The sequence below is a fragment of the Procambarus clarkii genome, chromosome 33, assembly GCF_040958095.1.
Source record: "Procambarus clarkii isolate CNS0578487 chromosome 33, FALCON_Pclarkii_2.0, whole genome shotgun sequence".
NCBI classification, from domain to species: domain Eukaryota; kingdom Metazoa; phylum Arthropoda; class Malacostraca; order Decapoda; family Cambaridae; genus Procambarus; species Procambarus clarkii.
This window is the reverse complement of record NC_091182.1, coordinates 40968120-40990799: the sequence shown is the minus strand read 5'-3', so window position 1 is coordinate 40990799 and position 22680 is coordinate 40968120. Positions and strand designations below refer to the sequence as shown.

The 22680-nt window shown below is 46.1% G+C and overlaps 1 protein-coding gene across 1 annotated transcript; it reads left to right on the top strand.

The window, feature by feature from the left end:
* Window positions 1–10048: 10048 nt before the first annotated feature.
* On the top strand, window positions 10049–10759 carry LOC123753863 (uncharacterized). The gene has a single exon (XM_045735813.2). It carries the CDS (start codon window positions 10049–10051, stop codon window positions 10757–10759), a length of 711 nt encoding a protein of 236 aa, XP_045591769.2.
* Window positions 10760–22680: the final 11921 nt, after the last annotated feature.

Sequence of the window (22680 nt, the reverse complement as noted above, 5' to 3'; positions counted from 1 at the left end):
CACCGCTCGCCACACACATCACGAGCGCTTGACACCGCTCGCCACACACCGCGAGCGCTTGACACCGCTCGCCACACACACACACCACGAGCGCTTGATACCGTTCGCCACACACACCACGAGCGCTTGACACCGCTCGCCACACACACACACCACGAGCGTTTGACACCGCTCGCCACACACACCACGAGCGCTTGACACCGCTCGCCACACACACACACCACGAGCGTTTGACACCGCTCGCCACACACACCACGAGCGCTTGACACCGCTCGCCACACACACACCACGAGCGTTTGACACCGCTCGCCACACACACACACCACGAGCGCTTGACACCGCTCGCCACACACACCACGAGCGCTTGACACCGCTCGCCACACACACCACGAGCGCTTGACACCGCTCGCCACACACACACCACGAGCGTTTGACACCGCTCGCCACACACACACACCATGAGCGCTTGACACCGCTCGCCACACACACCACGAGTGCTTGACACCGCTCGCCACACACACACACGACGAGCGCTTGACACCGCTCGCCACACACACCACGAGCGCTTGACACCGCTCGCCACACACACCACGAGCGCTTGACACCGCTCGCCACACACACACCGTGAGCGCTTGACACCGCTCGCCACACACACCACGAGCGCTTGACACCGCTCGCCACACACACACCATGAGCGCTTGACACCGCTCGCCACACACACCGTGAGCGCTTGACACCGCTTGCCACACACACACCACGAGCGTTTGACACCGCTCGCCACACACACCGTGAGCGCTTGACACCGCTCGCCACACACACCGTGAGCGCTTGACACCGCTCGCCACACACACCACGAGCGCTTGACACTGCTCGCCACACACACACACCGTGAGCGCTTGACACCGCTCGCCACACACACCGTGAGCGCTTGACACCGCTCGCCACACACACCACGAGCGTTTGACACCGCTCGCCACACACACACACCACGAGCGCTTGACACCGCTCGCCACACACACACCACGAGCGCTTGACACCGCTCGCCACACACACCGTGAGCGCTTGACACCGCTTGCCACACACACACCACGAGCGTTTGACACCGCTCGCCACACACACCGTGAGCGCTTGACACCGCTCGCCACACACACCGTGAGCGCTTGACACCGCTCGCCACACACACCACGAGCGCTTGACACTGCTCGCCACACACACACACCGTGAGCGCTTGACACCGCTCGCCACACACACCACGAGCGCTTGACACCGCTCGCCACACACACCGTGAACGCTTGACACCGCTCGCCACACACACCACGAGCGTTTGACACCGCTCGCCACACACACACACCACGAGCGCTTGACACCGCTCGCCACACACACACACCGTGAGCGCTTGACACCGCTCGCCACACACACCACGAGCGCTTGACACCGCTCGCCACACACACCACGAGCGTTTGACACCGCTCGCCACACACACCACGAGCGCTTGACACCGCTCGCCACACACACACACACACCACGAGTGTTTGACACCGCTCGCCACACACACCACGAGCGCTTGACACCGCTCGCCACACACACCACGAGCGTTTGACACCGCTCGCCACACACACACCACGAGCGCTTGACACCGCTCGCCACACACACACCACGAACTCTTGACACCGCTCGCAACACACACACCACGAGCGCTTGACACCGCTTGCGACACACACACCACGAGCGCTTGACACCGCTCGCCACACACACACCATGAGCGCTTGACACCGCTCGCCACACACACACACCACGAGCGCTTGACACCGCTCGTCACACACACACACCACGAGCGCTTGACACCGCTCGCTACACACACTACGAGCGCTTGACACCGCTCGCCACAGCGGTGTCACCATAGTCTTCCTAGACTGATGGATGCCTACTACTAGGATTAGTCACAGAATTAGTCGTAGTAACAGTAACATTTGTGTGTTACTCTTATAGTAACGATTGTTACTACTATTACGACTGTTGCTAAGACTACGCTTGTATGTGTGGCGAGCGGTGACGGACTTGTGGGTGACGGACTTGTGGGTGACGGACTTGTGGGTGGCGTACAGTGACGGGCAACATTCTCACTATTAATTTCTTGACTGTGCTACTTCTTCACTATTATTTTTTTTCATAAGAAGACATTACAGTAACAAAATATTATTTTAATTGGTTGTTCCATACCCGCATTTATTCAATATATCACTGGTAATAATGTCTTAGATTGCTGCACATCTGTATATATATATATATATATATATATATATATATATATATATATATATATATATATATATATATATATATATATATATATATATATATATATATATTATTAAATATGACCGAAAAAGTAAGATTAATAATTCTAACCCGAATAAGTAAGATTAATAATTCTAACCCGAAAAAGTAAGATTAATAATTCTAACCCGAAAAAGTAAGATTAATAATTCTAACCCGAAAAAGTAAGATTAATAATTCTAACCCGAAAAAGTAAGATTAATAATTCTAACCCGAAAAAGTAAGATTAATAATTCTAACCCGAAAAAGTAAGATTAATAATTCTAACCCGAAGAAGTAAGATTAATAATTCTAACCCGAAAAAGTAAGATTAATAATTCTAACCCGAAAAAGTAAGATTAATATTTCTAACCCGAAGAAGTAAGATTAATAATTCTAACCCGAAAAAGTAAGATTAATAATTCTAACCCGAAAAAGTAAGATTAATAATTCTAACCCGAAAAAGTAAGATTAATAATTCTAACACCGAAAAAGTAAGATTAATAATTCTAACCCGAAAAAGTAAGATTAATATTTCTAACCCGAAAAAGTAAGATTAATAATTCTAACACCGAAAAAGTAAGATTAATAATTCTAACACCGAAAAAGTAAGATTAATAATTCTAACCCGAAAAAGTAAGATTAATATTTCTAACCCGAAGAAGTAAGATTAATAATTCTAACCCGAAAAAGTAAGATTAATATTTCTAACCCGAAGAAGTAAGATTAATAATTCTAACCCGAAAAAGTAAGATTAATAATTCTAACCCGAAAAAGTAAGATTAATAATTCTAACCCGAAAAAGTAAGATTAATAATTCTAACCCGAAAAAGAAAGATTAATAATTCTAACACCGAAAAAGTAAGATTAATAATTCTAACCCGAAAAAGTAAGATTAATAATTCTAACAAATTATATATATATATATATATATATAATTATATAATAATATATATAGTATATATATATATATATATATATATATATATATATATATATATATATATATATATATATATATATATATATACTTTTTCGGTCATATTTAATAATATATGTCTACAGGAAAGACTGCTACCAAAATATATATATATATATATATATATATATATATATATATATATATATATATATATATATATATATATATATATATATATATATATATATGTATATATATATATATATATATATATATATATAATATATATATATATATATATATATATATATATATTATATATATATATATATATATATATATATATATATATATATATATATATATATATATATATATATATCAGTCTCTCATATATCTCTACGTCTCTCAGTCTGGTAGTGTTGCGTCTCTTAGTCTGGTAGTGTACCGTCTCTCAGTCTGGTAGTGTTCCGTCTCTCAGTCTGGTAGAGTTCCGTCTCTCAGTCTGTTAGTGTTGCGTCTCTCAGTCTGGTAGTTTTCCGTCTCTCAGTCTGGTAGGGTTCCGTCTCTCAGTCTGGTAGCGTTGCGTCCCTCAGTCTGGTAGCGTTGCGTCTCTCAGTCTGGTAGCGTTGCGTTTCTCAATCTGGTTGCCTTGCGGCTCTCAGTCTGGTAGTGTTCCGTCTCTCAGTCTGGTAGTGTTGCGTCTCTCAGTCTGGTAGTGTTCTGTCTCTCAGTCTGGTAGTGTTCCGTCTCTCAGTCTGGTAGCGTTGCATCTCTCAGTCTGGTAGCGTTGCGTCTGTCAGTCTGGTAGCGTTGCGTCTCTCAGTCTGGTAGCGTTGCGTCTCTCAGTCTGGTAGTGTTGCATCTCTCAGTCTGGTAGTGTTGCGTCCCTTAGTCTGGTAGGGTTCCGTCTCTCAGTCTGGTAGCGTTGCGTCTCTCTGTCTGGTAGTGTTGCGTCTCTCAGTCTGGTAGTGTACCGTCTCTCAGTCTGGTAGTGTTCTGTCTCTCAGTCTGGTAGCGTTGCGTCTCTCAGTCTGGTAGTGTTCCGTCTCTCAGTCTGGTAGCGTTGCGTCTCTCTGTCTGGTAGTGTTGCGTCTCTCAGTCTAGTAGTGTACCGTCTCTCTGTCTGGTAGTGTACCGTCTCTCAGTCTGGTAGTGTACCGTCTCTCAGTCTGATAGTGTTGCGTCTCTCAGTCTGGTAGTGTTCCGTCTCTCAGTCTGGTAGTGTACCGTCTCTCAGTCTGGTAGCGTTGCGTCTCTCAGTCTGGTAGTGTTCCGTCTCAGTCTGGTAGTGTTCCGTCTCTCAGTCTGGTAGTGTTGCGTCTCTCAGTCTGGTAGTGTTCCGTCTCTCTGTCTGGTAGTGTTCCGTCTGTCAGTCTGGTAGTGTTCCGTCTGTCAGTCTGGTAGTGTTCCGTCTCTCAGTCTGGTAGTGTTCCGTCTCTTAGTCTGGTAGCGTTCCGTCTCTCAGTCTGGTAGTGTTCCGTCTCTCAGTCTGGTAGTGTTCCGTCTCTCAGCCTGGTAGTGTTGCGTCTCTCAGTCTGGTAGTGTTCCGTCTGTCAGTCTGGTAGTGTTCCGTCTCTCAGTCTGGTAGTGTTCCGTCTCTCAGTCTGGTAGTGTTCCGTCTCTCAGTCTGGTAGTGTACCGTCTCTCAGTCTGATAGTGTTGCGTCTCTCAGTCTGGTAGTGTTCCGTCTCTCAGTCTGGTAGTGTACCGTCTCTCAGTCTGGTAGCGTTGCGTCTCTCAGTCTGGTAGTGTTCCGTCTCAGTCTGGTAGTGTTCCGTCTCTCAGTCTGGAAGTGTTGCGTCTCTCAGTCTGGTAGTGTTCCGTCTCTCTGTCTGGTAGTGTTCCGTCTGTCAGTCTGGTAGTGTTCCGTCTCTCAGTCTGGTAGTGTTCCGTCTCTCAGTCTGGTAGTGTTCCGTCTCTCAGTCTGGTAGTGTTCCGTCTCTCAGTCTGGTAGTGTTCCGTCTCTCAGTCTGGTAGTGTTGCGTCTCTCAGTCTGGTAGTGTTCCGTCTGTCAGTCTGGTAGTGTTCCGTCTCTCAGTCTGGTAGTGTTCCGTCTCTCAGTCTGGTAGTGTTCCGTCTCTCAGTCTGGTAGTGTTCCGTCTCTCAGTCTGGTAGTGTTCCGTCTCTCAGTCTGGTAGTGTTGCGTCTCTCAGTCTGGTAGTGTTATGTCTCTCAGTCTGGTAGTGTTGCGTCTCTCAGTCTGGTAGTGTTGCGTTTCCAAGTTGTCGGAAAATCCGACACCATTTAACAATAATATCATACAGACAGATAAAAGCTGTGTTGTATAAACAAGTAACCCATAGAAAACGTAACTTGTAGTGGAATTACCATCTAAAGAAAACGGGATATCATCACCACATACTATTATAATTCACCAGCTATTCTGCTGGGAATTATTCTTAAATACATTAGTCTTTGGACTTTACCATCATAAAAACATCTTATATAAATTAACTTAATTATCAATATTAAAGTAGAGTAAATGTGACCCTTCTATCACTTTCTGAAATCTGGACAAAGTAGGCCAGGCGTGAGTGAGGAAGGAGAGCAGCCATTGTTGTGTCACCTCCGAGATGTGTGGAGCAAATTCGGCTCCTATCATTCTGGACAATGTCGGCCAGTAACGTCAATAGTATGGAGTGTTAAACAGCCATTGTTTATAACGAGACCAGAGGCTCACACGGGAGCAAATTCGGCTCCTGTTAATTTTACTTGGACGTAGTGTTATGGAAACCAAAGGTACCATCTCCAACACGATGTCTACAATTCAAGTTAAGTGTTCTTTCCGAAACCCGTTTATCATTCATTTATGGCCATTAATGTCAGGATGTAGGGTGACCCGGTTAGATCACGTGGAAGCCTCAAACTAAAGGTAATTAAGCCAGGTCTTCAATGTTCCATGTACAGTTTTCTCTGATATAGCTTGTCATATATAGGTATCTGGCTTCACAGCTAGCGCACTTTTGACAGGTCAAGACGAGGATGCAAGAGTTTGTGCACCAGTTACTGGGTGATGGAAGCTACCTCAAAGAGGATAATTTGGTGTCTACACCCTAGTTATACCTGGTGGACTAACCTGCTGTACTATAAGATAAGGAACCTTTTCAATGTATGTAGTCTATTCCTGTAGTTTGATTGGCTGCATATATAAACTAATAAACCCCTCCTAATGTGTAGAGGATCGATTTGTGAGATTATAAGATTATTGCAGAAATACAGTCCACTTATCATTATACAAATTGCTATCGAAGTATATAAATTAACGTAAATATAAATTCATATAAATTAAATAAATATAAATCTCACAGGTCGGTTCCCACACAAGTCGAAGGAAGGGAAGGTTGAAAGAGAAGGAAGGGGAGGTTGAAAGAGAAGGAAGGGGGTTGAAAGAGAAGGAAGGGGGTTGAAAGAGAAGGAAGGGGGTTGAAAGAGAAGGAAGGGGGTTGAAAGAGAAGGAAGGGGGTTGAAAGAGAAGGAAGGGAAGGTTGAAAGAGAAGGAAGGGAAGGAGAGAGGACAATGCTTGCTCGCTGCCATCGTTCGAGACGAAATCTTAGTTACAGACAACTAAGAGCTCTGTTTCAAGAAAGAAAAAGTTTAAAATAAAAATATAAAACAAAAAAATTTAAATATAAAAGTTAAACGTGTAAATGAAAAGCATGTTAGTAGACACCCTGTTGGGTAGCGGCCATACTGTTCTGGGTGCCGGCGGGGACGTGGCTCCTGGGGCCCGGTCTCTGAGCGGTGCTGAGGATGGTGCCAGTCCTGTGGGCCTCCTCCTGCTAGGTGTACAGCAGCTCCTGCAGCAGCTGCTGCTGTACGTGGGCATAGTGGTGGCAAACCTCCTGACGGCATTGTTAATGCTTCTCTAGAAGTACAAGAAGGGCCTCAGGGCCTTACTCAGGGGCGGCACCTCTGTGGCAGGTAGGGAGTGGAGATATTGTCCCTACCCGCCTGTGCAGGTCTTTCCCTCGTTCCCGCCTATACCGCTAGATGGTCAGCGGGTAGACGCTCAGCGGGGTCAGCTAAAGCCTCAGCTGGTAGATGCTCAGCGGATTGCTGAAGAGCGCGCACCTAGAGATACCGTACGCAAGCTACCCCGACTTCGCATTCCTTCACGACCCTCGAAGCTGTACTCCAGCATTCTTCGCCACCGTCCCTGCCCTCCATCGCCCTCCCTGTCTTTCACTCCACCGACACTGGGCTAGCCTCCATCGCCCTGCCTGTCCTCCACCACTCCACCGACACTGGGCTAGACTCCATCACCCTGCCTATCCTCCACCACCTGTCCGGCAGGGCAAGACATGCCTAGCCCAGTACGACCCTGTACCGCCTTTACGAACCTCCGCGCAATTTAAGCCGTACTGGAGGCTCTACGACCCCTCTTAGTCTTCCCCACCCCCCACGACCCCCCTGACCCCATCCAACCATCAGCCATCATCCCCACCCTCCACGACCCACGTGACCCCATCCCCCCATAATAATTCACCCCCACCCTCCACGACACACGTCACCCCTTCCCCCCATCAAAATTCACTCAAATCCTCCACGACACACGTCACCCCTTCCCCCCATAATAATTCACCCCCACCCTCCACGACACACGTCACCCCTTCCCCCCCTCATAATTCACCCCCACCCCCACCCTCCACAACCCACGTGACCCCATCCCCCCATAATAATTCACCCCCACCCTCCAACACCAACGTGACCCCATCCCCCCATCAGCCTTCACCCCCACCCTCCACGACCCACGTGACTCCTTCCCCTCATTATCCTTCACCCCCACCCCCACCCTCCACGACCCACGTGACTCCTTCCCCCCATCAGCCTTCACCCCCACCCTCACCCTCCACGACCCACGTGACCCCATCCCCCCATCAAAATTCACCCCCACCTTCCACGACACACGTCACCCCATCCCCCCGTCATAATTCACCCCCACCCTCCACGACACACGTGACCCCATCCCCCCATCAAAATTCACCCCCACCCTCCACGACACACGTGACCCCATCCCCCCATCAAAATTCACCCCTACCCTCCACGACACACGTCACCCCATCCCCCCATCAAAATTCACCCCCACCCTCCACGACACACGTGACCCCATCCCCCCATCAAAATTCACCCCTACCCTCCACGACACACGTGACCCCATCCCCCCATCAAAATTCACCCCCACCCTCCACGACACACGTCACCCCAACCCCCCATCAAAATTCACCCCTACCCTCCACGACACACGTCACCCCAACCCCCCATCAAAATTCACCCCCACCCTCCACGACACACGTCACCCCAACCCCCCATCAAAATTCACCCCCACCCTCCACGACACACGTGACCCCATCCCCCCATCAAAATTCACCCCTACCCCCCACGACACACGTCACCCCATCCCCCCATCAAAATTCACCCCCACCCTCCACGACACACGTCACCCCATCCCCCCATCAAAATTCACCCCTATCCTCCACGACACACGTCACCCCAACCCCCCATCAAAATTCACCCCCACCCTCCACGACACACGTGACCCCAACCCCCCATCAAAATTCACCCCCACCCTCCACGACACACGTGACCCCATCCCCCCATCAAAATTCACCCCCACCCCCCACGACACACGTCACCCCATCCCCCCATCAAAATTCACCCCCACCCTCCACGACACACGTCACCCCAAACCCCCATCAAAATTCACCCCCACCCTCCACGACACACGTCACCCCAACCCCCCATCAAAATTCACCCCCACCCTCCACGACACACGTGACCCCATCCCCCCATCAAAATTCACCCCCACCCCCCACGACACACGTCACCCCAACCCCCCATCAAAATTCACCCCCACCCTCCACGACACACGTCACCCCATCCCCCCATCAAAATTCACCCCCACCCTCCACGACACACGTGACCCCATCCCCCCATTAAAATTCACTCCTACCCTCCACGACACACGTCACCCCAACCCCCCATCAAAATTCACCCCTACCCTCCACGACACACGTGACCCCATCCCCCCATCAAAATTCACCCCCACCCTCCACGACACACGTGACCCCATCCCCCCATCAAAATTCACTCCCACCCTCCACGACACACGTGACCCCATCCCCCCGTCATAATTCACCCCCACCCCCACCCTCCACGGCCCACATCACCCCAACACCCCATCATAATTCACCCCCACCCCCCACGACCCACGTACTGACCCCAACCCCTCATCATTCTTCACCCCCACCCCCACCCTCCACGACCCACGTACTGACCCCAACCCCTCATCATTCTTCACCCCCACCCACCACCAACCACGTGACCCCATCCCCCCACCCCCCACCCAGACCACCTCCACCCCTGGCCAGTGGCCCTCAGCCCCTGACGGAACAAGACAGGAGCCTCCCCGCCTACTGGAACGCTCCAGGCGGTGTCTACCTAAAAAGCTACTCCGTCGTCCAGCGCGCCTTGTTCAGCGGTCGCACCGTCTTGCCTAGCATCCGTTCCGTCTTAAAGAGAGGTCGTACCACCTGCGACCACGGCCATATCGACTTGTATAACGGCCATATCGCCTGATACAACGGCCGTATCGCCTGGAAACACAGAGTTTCCTCAGCGTAAACCGGACGTATTTCTTGGAGAAGACAAGCAGTGGACTGGAGTGTTTTTTGACAGATAAAAGAGTGTCTTCACACACGAAAACAACTGTTCGCTGACGTCCCTGCAAACTCAAGTTCCTCCTTATCTACAGAGAAGTAGGATAAGGGGTAAGAGAAGAGGGGTAAGGAATGGGGAGGGGAAAGAGAATGAACATACAAGCCCGCCACTGTTACCACGCCCACAAGCCCGTCACCGCTCGCCCGTCACCGTTACCACGCCCACAAGCCCGTCACCGCTCGCCCGTCACCGTTACCACGCCCACAAGCCCGTCACCGCTCGCCTGTCACCGTTACCGCGCCCACAAGCCCGTCACTGTTACCATGCCCACAAGCCCGTCACTGTTACCATGCCCACAAGCCCGTCACCGCTCGCCCGTCACCGTTACCACGCCCACAAGCCCGTCACCGCTCGCCCGTCACCGTTTCCACGCCCACAAGCCCGTCACCGCTCGCCCGTTACCGTTACCACGCCCACAAGCCCGTCACCGATCGCCCGTCACTGTTACCACGCCCACAAGCCCGTTACCACGCCCACAAGCCCGTCAACGTTCGCCCGTCACCGTTACCACGGCCACAAGCCCGTCACCGCTCGCCCGTCACTGTTACCACGCCCATAAGTCCGTCACCGCTCGCCCGTCACTGTTACCACGCCCACAAGCCCGTCACCGTTCACCCGTCACTGTTACCACGCCCACAAGCCCGTCACCGCTCACCCGCCACTGTTACCACGCCACAAGCCCGTCACTGTCACCACGCCCACAAGCCCGTCACCGTCACCACGCCCACAAGCCCGTCACCGTCACCACGCCCACAAGCCCGTCACCGCTCGCCAAACGCACACACACCACGAGCGCTTGACACCGCTCGCCACACACACACACCACGAGCGCTTGATACCGTTCGCCACACACACCACGAGCGCTTGACACCGCTCGCCACACACACACACCACGAGCGTTTGACACCGCTCGCCACACACACCACGAGCGCTTGACACCGCTCGCCACACACACACACCACGAGCGTTTGACACCGCTCGCCACACACACACCAGGAGCGTTTGACACCGCTTGCCACACACACACACCACGAGCGCTTGACACCGCTCGCCACACACCCACGAGCGCTTGACACCGCTCGCCACACACACCACGAGCGCTTGACACCGCTCGCCACACACACACCACGAGCGTTTGACACCGCTCGCCACACACACACACCACGAGCGCTTGACACCGCTCGCCACACACACCACGAGTGCTTGACACCGCTCGCCACACACACACACCACGAGCGCTTGACACCGCTCGCCACACACACCACGAGCGCTTGACACCGCTCGCCACACACACACACCGTGAGCGCTTGACACCGCTCGCCACACACACCACGAGCGCTTGACACCGCTCGCCACACACACACACACCACGAGCGCTTGACACCGATCGCCACACACACCACGAGTGCTTGACACCGCTCGCCACACACACACACCACGAGCGCTTGACACCGCTCGCCACACACACCACGAGCGCTTGACACCGCTCGCCACACACACCACGAGCGCTTGACACCGCTCGCCACACACACCGTGAGCGCTTGACACCGCTTGCCACACACACACCACGAGCGTTTGACACCGCTCGCCACACACACCGTGAGCGCTTGACACCGCTCGCCACACACACCGTGAGCGCTTGACACCGCTCGCCACACACACCACGAGCGCTTGACACTGCTCGCCACACACACACACCGTGAGCGCTTGACACCGCTCGCCACACACACCACGAGCGCTTGACACCGCTCGCCACACACACCGTGAGCGCTTGACACCGCTCGCCACACACACCACGAGCGTTTGACACCGCTCGCCACACACACACACCACGAGCGCTTGACACCGCTCGCCACACACACACACCGTGAGCGCTTGACACCGCTCGCCACACACACCACGAGCGCATGACACCGCTCGCCACACACACCACGAGCGTTTGACACCGCTCGCCACACACACACACCGTGAGCGCTTGACACCGCTCGCCACACACACCACGAGCGCTTGACACCGCTCGCCACACACACACACACCACGAGCGCTTGACACCGCTCGCCACACACACGCCACGAGCGCTTGACACCGCTCGCCACACACACCGTGAGCGCTTGACACCGCTTGCCACACACACACCACGAGCGTTTGACACCGCTCGCCACACACACCGTGAGCGCTTGACACCGCTCGCCACACACACCGTGAGCGCTTGACACCGCTCGCCACACACACCACGAGCGCTTGACACTGCTCGCTACACACACACACCGTGAGCGCTTGACACCGCTCGCCACACACACCACGAGCGCTTGACACCGCTCGCCACACACACCGTGAGCGCTTGACACCGCTCGTCACACACACCACGAGCGTTTGACACCGCTCGCCACACACACACACCACGAGCGCTTGACACCGCTCGCCACACACACACACCGTGAGCGCTTGACACCGCTCGCCACACACACCACGAGCGCTTGACACCGCTCGCCACACACACCACGAGCGTTTGACACCGCTCGCCACACACACACACCACGAGCGCTTGACACCGCTCGCCACACACACACACCGTGAGCGCTTGACACCGCTCGCCACACACACCACGAGCGCTTGACACCGCTCGCCACACACACCACGAGCGCTTGACACCGCTCGCCACACACACACACCGTGAGCGCTTGAGACCGCTCGCCACACACACCACGAGCGCTTGACACCGCTCGCCACACACACCACGAGCGTTTGACACCGCTCGCCACACACACCACGAGCGGTTGACACCGCTCGCCACACACACACACACACCACGAGTGTTTGACACCGCTCGCCACACACACCACGAGCGCTTGACACCGCTCGCCACACACACCACGAGCGTTTGACACCGCTCGCCACACACACACCACGAGCGCTTGACACCGCTCGCCACACACACACCACGAGCTCTTGACACCGCTCGCCACACACACACACCACGAGCGCTTGACACCGCTCGCCACACACACCACGAGCGCTTGACACCGCTCGCCACACACACACCACGAGCTCTTGACACCGCTCGCAACACACACACACCACGAGCGCTTGACACCGCTCGCCACACACACACCATGAGCGCTTGACACCGCTCGCCACACACACACACCACGAGCGCTTGACACCGCTCGTCACACACACACACCACGAGCGCTTGACACCGCTCGCTACACACACCACGAGCGCTTGACACCGCTCGCCACAGCGGTGTCACCATAGTCTTCCTAGACTGATGGATGCCTACTACTAGGATTAGTCACAGGATTAGTCACAGAATTAGTCGTAGTAACAGTAACATTTGTGTGTTACTCTTATAGTAACGATTGTTACTACTATTACGACTGTTGCTAAGACTACGCTTGTATGTGTGGCGAGCGGTGACGGACTTGTGGGTGGCGTACAGTGACGGGCAACATTCTCACTATTAATTTCTTGACTGTGCTACTTCTTCACTATTATTTTTTTTCATAAGAAGACATTACAGTAACAAAATAGTATTTTAATTGGTTGTTCCATACCCGCATTTATTCAATATATCACTGGTAATAATGTCTTAGATTGCTGCACATCTGTATATATATATATATATATATATATATATATATATATATATATATATATATATATATATATATATATATATATATATATATATATATATATATATTAGTATATTTTGGTAGCAGTCTTTCCTGTAGACATATATTATTAAATATGACCGAAAAAGTAAGATTAATAATTCTAACACGAATTTTCTCAATCTTTCGTACATTACGCTTCACTGTTGGAGGTAAATCAAAAATCACTTCTCCAAAATTCATTTTTATTTCTAGTCTGACGCGACACGGGCCTCGTTTCGTAAAACTTATTACATTTTCAAAGACTTCACAAATACACAACTGATTAGAACTTACGTCTCTCTGATATTATATCTACATTTGAGTGAGGTGGGAAGGGTGATGTGGCATTAACACAAGACAGAACAGGAGGGGATATTAATAGGGTATTAAAAGTATCAACACAAGACAGAACAGAAACAATGGGTATTGAATAGAAGTGTTTGTAGAAAGCCTATTGGTCCATATTTCTTGATGCTTCTATATTGGAAATAGAAATAAAAATGAATTTTGGAGAAGTGATTTTTGATTTACCTCCAACAGTGAAGCGTAATGTACGAAAGATTGAGAAAATTCGTGTTAGAATTATTAATCTTACTTTTTCGGTCATATTTAATAATATATATATATATATATATATATATATATATATATATATATATATATATATATATATATATATATATATATATATATATATATATATATATATATATATATATATATATATTATTAAATATGACCGAAAAAGTAAGATTAATAATTCTAACCCGAAAAAGTAAGATTATTAACTCTAACCCGAAAAAGTAAGATTAATAATTCTAACACCGAAAAAGTAAGATTAATAATTCTAACACCGAAAAAGTAAGATTAATAATTCTAACCCGAAAAAGTAAGATTAATAATTCTAACCCGAAAAAGTAAGATTAATAATTCTAACCCGAAAAATTAAGATTAATAATTCTAACCCGAAAAAGTAAGATTAATAATTCTAACCCGAAAAAGTAAGATTAATAATTCTAACACCGAAAAAGTAAGATTAATAATTCTAACCCGAAAAAGTAAGATTAATAATTCTAACAAATTATAGCCTCGGCTATCACCTCATTATGTCCGGTCGTGATGGTCAAGTGGATTAAGGCATCTTGTACATACCAGTTGCGTTGCTTCTGGGAGTATGGGTTCGAGTCACTTCTGGGGTGTGAGTTTTCAGTTACATATGTCCTGGGGACCATTCAGGCTTGTTCGCATTTGTGTTCCTCACGTGTGCCCCAAAGAATGAGGTGATTTGGTAAAATGCTATGCCCAAGATAACTATCCGAGTGCCGGCGGTGGGGTGGTTCATATAGCCTCGGCTATCACCTCATTATGTCCGGTCGTGATGGTCAAGTGGATTAAGGCGTCTTGTACATACCAGTTGCGTTGCTTCTGGGAGTATGGGTTCGAGTCACTTCTGGGGTGTGAGTTTTCAGTTATATATATATATATATATATATATATATATATATATATATATATATATATATATATACGAACAAGCCTGAATGGTCCCTAGGACTATATGTAACTGAAAACTCACATCCCAGAAGTGACTCGAACCCATACTGCCAGGAGCAACGCAACTGGTATGTACAGAACGCCTTAACCCACTTAACCATCACGACCGGACATAAGGAAGTGATAGCCGAAGCTATTTGAACCACTTCCCCGCCGGCACTCGGAGAGTAATCTTGGGCATAGCTTTTATCAAATCACCATCACCATTCAGGGGTGATGGTGATCTTGATCGCATTTGGGTATATATATATATATATATATATATATATATATATATATATATATATATATATATATATGTATATATATATATATATATATATATATATATATGTCGTACCTAGTAGCCAGAACGCACTTCTCAGCCTACTATTCAGGGCCCAATTTGCCTAATAAGCCAAGTTTTCACGAATTAATTGTTTTTCGACTACCTAACCTACCTAACCTAACCTAACCTAACTTTTTCGGCTACCTAACCTAACCTAACCTATCTTTATAGGCCTATAAGCCTATACTTGCATAAACCACAAGTGAAGATAAACAATCTTTGGACAACACCCACCAGTGGGACTCGAACCCAGAAAGCACAACTACCTTCCAGTAGCTGGCATAACTAGTATGCTTTAACCCACTACGCCATCAGACCTTACAAAAGAAGTAGATAGTTCGAGATATATATATCTCAAACATCTCTACCTCCCGAAGGCACCAGATGAGTGAGGGGTCAGTCTGCAATTTTCGTCAAGCCACTGTCAATGTGAGAGAACTCGTGTCCAGCTTATAAGCCTATACTTGCATAAACCACAAGTGAAGATAAACAATCTTTGACAACACCCACCAGTGGGACTCGAACCCAGAAAGCACAACTACCTTCCAGTAGCTGGCATAACTAGTATGCTTTAACCCACTACGCCATCAGACCTTACAAAAGAAGTAGATAGTTCGAGATATATATATCTCAAACATCTCTACCTCCCGAAGGCACCAGATGAGTGAGGGGTCAGTCTGCAATTTTCGTCAAGCCACTGTCAATGTGAGAGAACTCGTGTCCAGCTTATAAGCCTATACTTGCATAAACCACAAGTGAAGATAAACAATCTTTGGACAACACCCACCAGTGGGACTCGAACCCAGAAAGCACAACTACCTTCCAGTAGCTGGCATAACTAGTATGCTTTAACCCACTACGCCATCAGACCTTACAAAAGAAGTAGATAGTTCGAGATATATATATCTCAAACATCTCTACCTCCCGAAGGCACCAGATGAGTGAGGGGTCAGTCTGCAATTTTCGTCAAGCCACTGTCAATGTGAGAGAACTCGTGTCCAGCTTATAAGCCTATACTTGCATAAACCACAAGTGAAGATAAACAATCTTTGGACAACACCCACCAGTGGGACTCGAACCCAGAAAGCACAACTACCTTCCAGTAGCTGGCATAACTAGTATGCTTTAACCCACTACGCCATCAGACCTTACAAAAGAAGTAGATAGTTCGAGATATATATATCTCAAACATCTCTACCTCCCGAAGGCACCAGATGAGTGAGGGGTCAGTCTGCAATTTTCGTCAAGCCACTGTCAATGTGAGAGAACTCGTGTCCAGCTTATAAGCCTATACTTGCATAAACCACAAGTGAAGATAAACAATCTTTGGACAACACCCACCAGTGGGACTCGAACCCAGAAAGCACAACTACCTTCCAGTAGCTGGCATAACTAGTATGCTTTAACCCACTACGCCATCAGACCTTACAAAAGAAGTAGATAGTTCGAGATATATATATCTCAAACATCTCTATCTTATAAGCATACTAGTTATGCCAGCTACTGGAAGGTAGTTGTGCTTTCTGGGTTCGAGTCCCACTGGTGGGTGTTGTCCAAAGATTGTTTATCTTCACTTGTGGTTTATGCAAGTATAGGCTTATAAGCTGGACACGAGTTCTCTCACATTGACAGTGGCTTGACGAAAATTGCAGACTGACCCCTCACTCATCTGGTGCCTTCGGGAGGTAGAGATGTTTGAGATATATATATCTCGAACTATCTACTTCTTTTGTAAGGTCTGATGGCGTAGTGGGTTAAAGCATACTAGTTATGCCAGCTACTGGAAGGTAGTTGTGCTTTCTGGGTTCGAGTCCCACTGGTGGGTGTTGTCCAAAGATTGTTTATCTTCACTTGTGGTTTATGCAAGTATAGGCTTATAAGCTGGACACGAGTTCTCTCACATTGACAGTGGCTTGACGAAAATTGCAGACTGACCCCTCACTCATCTGGTGCCTTCGGGAGGTAGAGATGTTTGAGATATATATATCTCGAACTATCTACTTCTTTTGTAAGGTCTGATGGCGTAGTGGGTTAAAGCATACTAGTTATGCCAGCTACTGGAAGGTAGTTGTGCTTTCTGGGTTCGAGTCCCACTGGTGGGTGTTGTCCAAAGATTGTTTATCTTCACTTGTGGTTTATGCAAGTATAGGCTTATAAGCTGGACACGAGTTCTCTCACATTGACAGTGGCTTGACGAAAATTGCAGACTGACCCCTCACTCATCTGGTGCCTTCGGGAGGTAGAGATGTTTGAGATATATATATCTCGAACTATCTACTTCTTTTGTAAGGTCTGATGGCGTAGTGGGTTAAAGCATACTAGTTATGCCAGCTACTGGAAGGTAGTTGTGCTTTCTGGGTTCGAGTCCCACTGGTGGGTGTTGTCCAAAGATTGTTTATCTTCACTTGTGGTTTATGCAAGTATAGGCTTATAAGCTGGACACGAGTTCTCTCACATTGACAGTGGCTTGACGAAAATTGCAGACTGACCCCTCACTCATCTGGTGCCTTCGGGAGGTAGAGATGTTTGAGATATATATATCTCGAACTATCTACTTCTTTTGTAAGGTCTGATGGCGTAGTGGGTTAAAGCATACTAGTTATGCCAGCTACTGGAAGGTAGTTGTGCTTTCTGGGTTCGAGTCCCACTGGTGGGTGTTGTCCAAAGATTGTTTATCTTCACTTGTGGTTTATGCAAGTATAGGCTTATAAGCTGGACACGAGTTCTCTCACATTGACAGTGGCTTGACGAAAATTGCAGACTGACCCCTCACTCATCTGGTGCCTTCGGGAGGTAGAGATGTTTGAGATATATATATCTCGAACTATCTACTTCTTTTGTAAGGTCTGATGGCGTAGTGGGTTAAAGCATACTAGTTATGCCAGCTACTGGAAGGTAGTTGTGCTTTCTGGGTTCGAGTCCCACTGGTGGGTGTTGTCCAAAGATTGTTTATCTTCACTTGTGGTTTATGCAAGTATAGGCATATATATATATATATTCTATCACGAATTTTCTCAATATTTCTTATGTTTCTTTTTACTGTTGATGGTAATTGAAAAATCAATTCTCCAAAATTCATTTTAATTTCCAGTCTGACGCGACACTTGAACGCGTTTCGTAATAACTTATTACATTTTCAAAGACTTTAGTTTACACACACACAACTATAACCTGCAAACACTAAACAGAGTTTTCCTATGCTAATATTTAAGCAGCTTTTGTTGTATATACTCGCATTTGGATGAGGTGATATGTTACAACAGTTTTGGATGAGGTGAACAAACTTTCAACACAAGACAGAACACGGTTCAATGGGTATAGATGAAAGGTAAGAATAGAAGTAGCAGCAAAGGGCCTAGTGGCCCATATTTCCTGATGCTTCTATATTGTTACGGAGTCTTAAAGTGGGTAGAATATCGTTGTGCATTAACAGGCTGTTGATTGCTGGTGTTGACTTCTTGATGTGTAGTGCCTCGCAGATATCAAGCCGCCTGCTATCGCTGTATCTATTGATGATTTCTGTGTTGTTTGCTAAGATTTCTCTGGTGATGGTTTGGTTGTGGGAAGAGATTATATGTTCCTTAATGGAGCCCTGTTGCTTATGCATCGTTAATCGCCTGGAAAGAGATGTTGTTGTCTTGCCTATATACTGAGTTCTTTGAGGCTTACAGTCCCCAAGTGGGCATTTGAAGGCATAGACGACGTTGGTCTATTTTAAAGCGTTCTGCTTTGTGTCTGGAGAGTTTTTCATCAGTAGGCTGGCCGTTTTTTTGGTTTTATACAAAATCTTCAATTGTATCTTCTGATTTTTGTCTGTAGGGATAACGTTCCTATTAACAATATCTTTCAGGACCCTTTCCTCCGTTTTATGAGCTGTGGAAAAGAAGTTCCTGTAAAATAGTCAAATAGGGGGTATAGGTGTTGTGTTAGTTGTCTCTTCAGAGGTTGCATGGCGTTTCACCTTCCTTCTTATGATGTCTGGAACGAAACCATTGGAGAAGCTGTTTAAATATTAGCATACTAAAACTTTGTTTAGTGTTTGCAAGTTATAGTTGTGTGTGTGTGTAAACTAAAGTCTTTGAAAATGTAATGAGTTATTAGGAAACGCGTTCAAGTGTCGCGTCAGACTAGAAATTAAAATGAATTTTGGAGAATTGATTTTTCAATTACCATGAACAGTAAAAAGAAACATAAGAAATATTGAGAAAATTCGTGTTAGAATTATTAATCTTAGTTTTTCGGTCATATTTAACAACATATATATATATATATATATATATATATATATATATATATATATATATATATATATATATATATATATATATATATATACACATTGTACTTCTTATTGTATCTCCAGCAACATTTCGAATCATTATACCTTTGATACAATTACGTTAAGAGATACATGGAAAAGGCTTGTGTGTTTTACCTCAACATATCGTCTGAAACATACTGGACATATTTGATGTAATTCCACTTCGCGAAAAAAATGGAAGTGGCTTTCTACCTGGCAACATTGTGTACGGCTATTGCCTCTCATCCTGCACTTCATCTCTCGTTAAAAGGCTGGATTTACAGTCATATAATTATACCTGTGGAATAATTTTGCGTCATCAATTCAGACAGCCGAGTGGCTTATACATACCTATTTTACAATGAAATTTGTTGATACATATACCTTTTTGTTATGTTAAATCATGCACATATTTAAAACAAAAAAAACAGGTGTTTTTCTACGGGAAAACGGAAGATTTTGCGCAAATATATAATACTTACGCGGTCGATGGATCGCTGAAAACTTGCGTTCTATCTGCCAGTAAATTCGGCAATTGTCGAAGCGAACAATTGCAATTGGGAGCAATTGGGGGCCGTATTTGCTATCGTATGACCAGAGCGTCAAGGGATTAATGGCCAGGTACGCCCCTTGTCGTTATCACGCTAACAACGAGCGGCCTGTCATTACCAGCTGGTCAACGAGTCTTTCTTCCCAAGTTTAGACGTTACAGTTAAACGAATGAGAAGCAATAACACTCTTCAGGATACATATTCCCACCTGTTGCCTCACTATACAGGATACTTATACCCGCCTGCTGCGCAGTATACATGATACATATAATATGTATTCTGTATAGAGCGCACATGACTTGATAATGGTCCAGAACAGACCGAAACGGCGTCGTTTCTCCATCTTTTGATGTATGATTTAGACATTATACAGGATACATATACGCGTATGCTGCTTCCTATAAATATACATATACGCGCCAGCTGCTCATTCTAGTGGGTAAATATAACTCTTCATTGCCATTTATGAAGGATATACAATGCGTATGTATAGCCCCCCCCCTCCTTCCCTCCCCACTGTCCATAATACATATACTCACCTGCAGCTCACTATATATATATATATATATATATATATATATATATATATATATATATATATATATATATATATATATATATATATATATATATATATATATATATATATATATATATATATATATATAATGGTCCAGGACATTCAAGGAAGGGGGTGGTAGGAGAAAAGCACACAGAAACTGTATTGGAGGGGATCTAAACATTCCCTCTAATGCGTTATGCGTGGTTTCCTCCGAGGCTATGGGTCCCCCTTCTTCCAGCTAGAGGTGGTACTCCCTTCATTTATAAAAATTAAAAAAAAAAAAAAAAAAAAAAATATATATATATATATATATATATATATATATATATATATATATATATATATATATATATATATATATATATATATATATATATATATATATATATATATATATATATGTTGTACCTAGTAGCCAGAACGCAGTTCTTGACCTACTATGCAAGGCCCAATTTGCGTAATAAGCCTTGTTTTCCAGAATTTCAATATTTTTCTCATTTTTTTCTTATGAAATGATAAAGCTATTCATTTAATTATGTATGAGCTAATATTTTTATAATTTTAGTTAAAACTAACGTAGATATATGACCGAACCTAACCAACCCTACCTAACCTAACCTATCTTAACCTAACCCAAACTAACATAACTAAATCAATAATTTATGTTCCTAATTAATATAATATAATAGCAATATTTAAAATAAACCAATAGGAAACAATTGATAGAAAATCGCTCGGCCTATTAGGAAAATCAAACTTTGCGCCAAGATGAAGTCATTTTATGGCGATCTTCGGAGTGGGACGCGAAGACCCCCATATATTTTTTGAATATATTACAAAATATATCCTAAAATACCAATATGCAATTTATATTGTTGTGAAAATTATGTTAATATTATTTGTGAATAATTCTACTCTTATTTCACATATCCATGTTCTTATATCCCTTTTTTAAACTTAATTGTTGAGCCAATTTTGATGCTAATTTGAAGTATTAGTGTTGTTAAGGTAGTGTGACAAGTTTGGTGACAAGTGCTAAAGTGTGATGGCAGTTTAAGTGCCATTATAACTTGTCACTGGTTGTCAGACGATTGAGGAGAGTGACAGTCAGAGGAATGGGTGGAAGAGATGACGATGGAATGGTGGAGAAATTCGTAGGGAAATGTGGAAAATCTGACACCGCAGGAGTGTGATTCTCAATAGAAAAAAATATTCTAGATTCTTTAACAATACCACATTTCTACCCAACGCCACCCATGATATTTTGATATAATTCATTGAAATTGGAGAAGGGGGAAGTGAATATGGAAATTATTATCGGAATATAAACGGGGTTTGGGGGTAGAGAAGTTAATAGGGGAAAATATGAGGGAAGGAAGGTGAAATGCTGTAAGGGAAGATAAATGACGGAGAGGAAGTTGGCAAATTTAATAGGGAAAAGAGAGATGAGCAGCTTAATGGAGACAAAGCGATGGCTAAGTAACTTCATGGGAACAACAATGGGAGAAGAATAACGTCATGGGTGTAAAGAAAATAGGGAATAAGAAAAATACAACTTTACAGAGACAAAATGAAAGGGATTGAGTATGAAAACTTTACTTAGTTAAACAATAAACATGAAGAATAATCATTTGTTAATTAGAAAGTACTTACCCTGCCCTCCCCCCCTCCTCCACCCCCCCCCCCGTCTGTCGGCTAACATGTAATAAGCCTGTAACGAAGTTGTTGAAAATGGCGTTATTTAACATGCCCAAAACACACCATGTT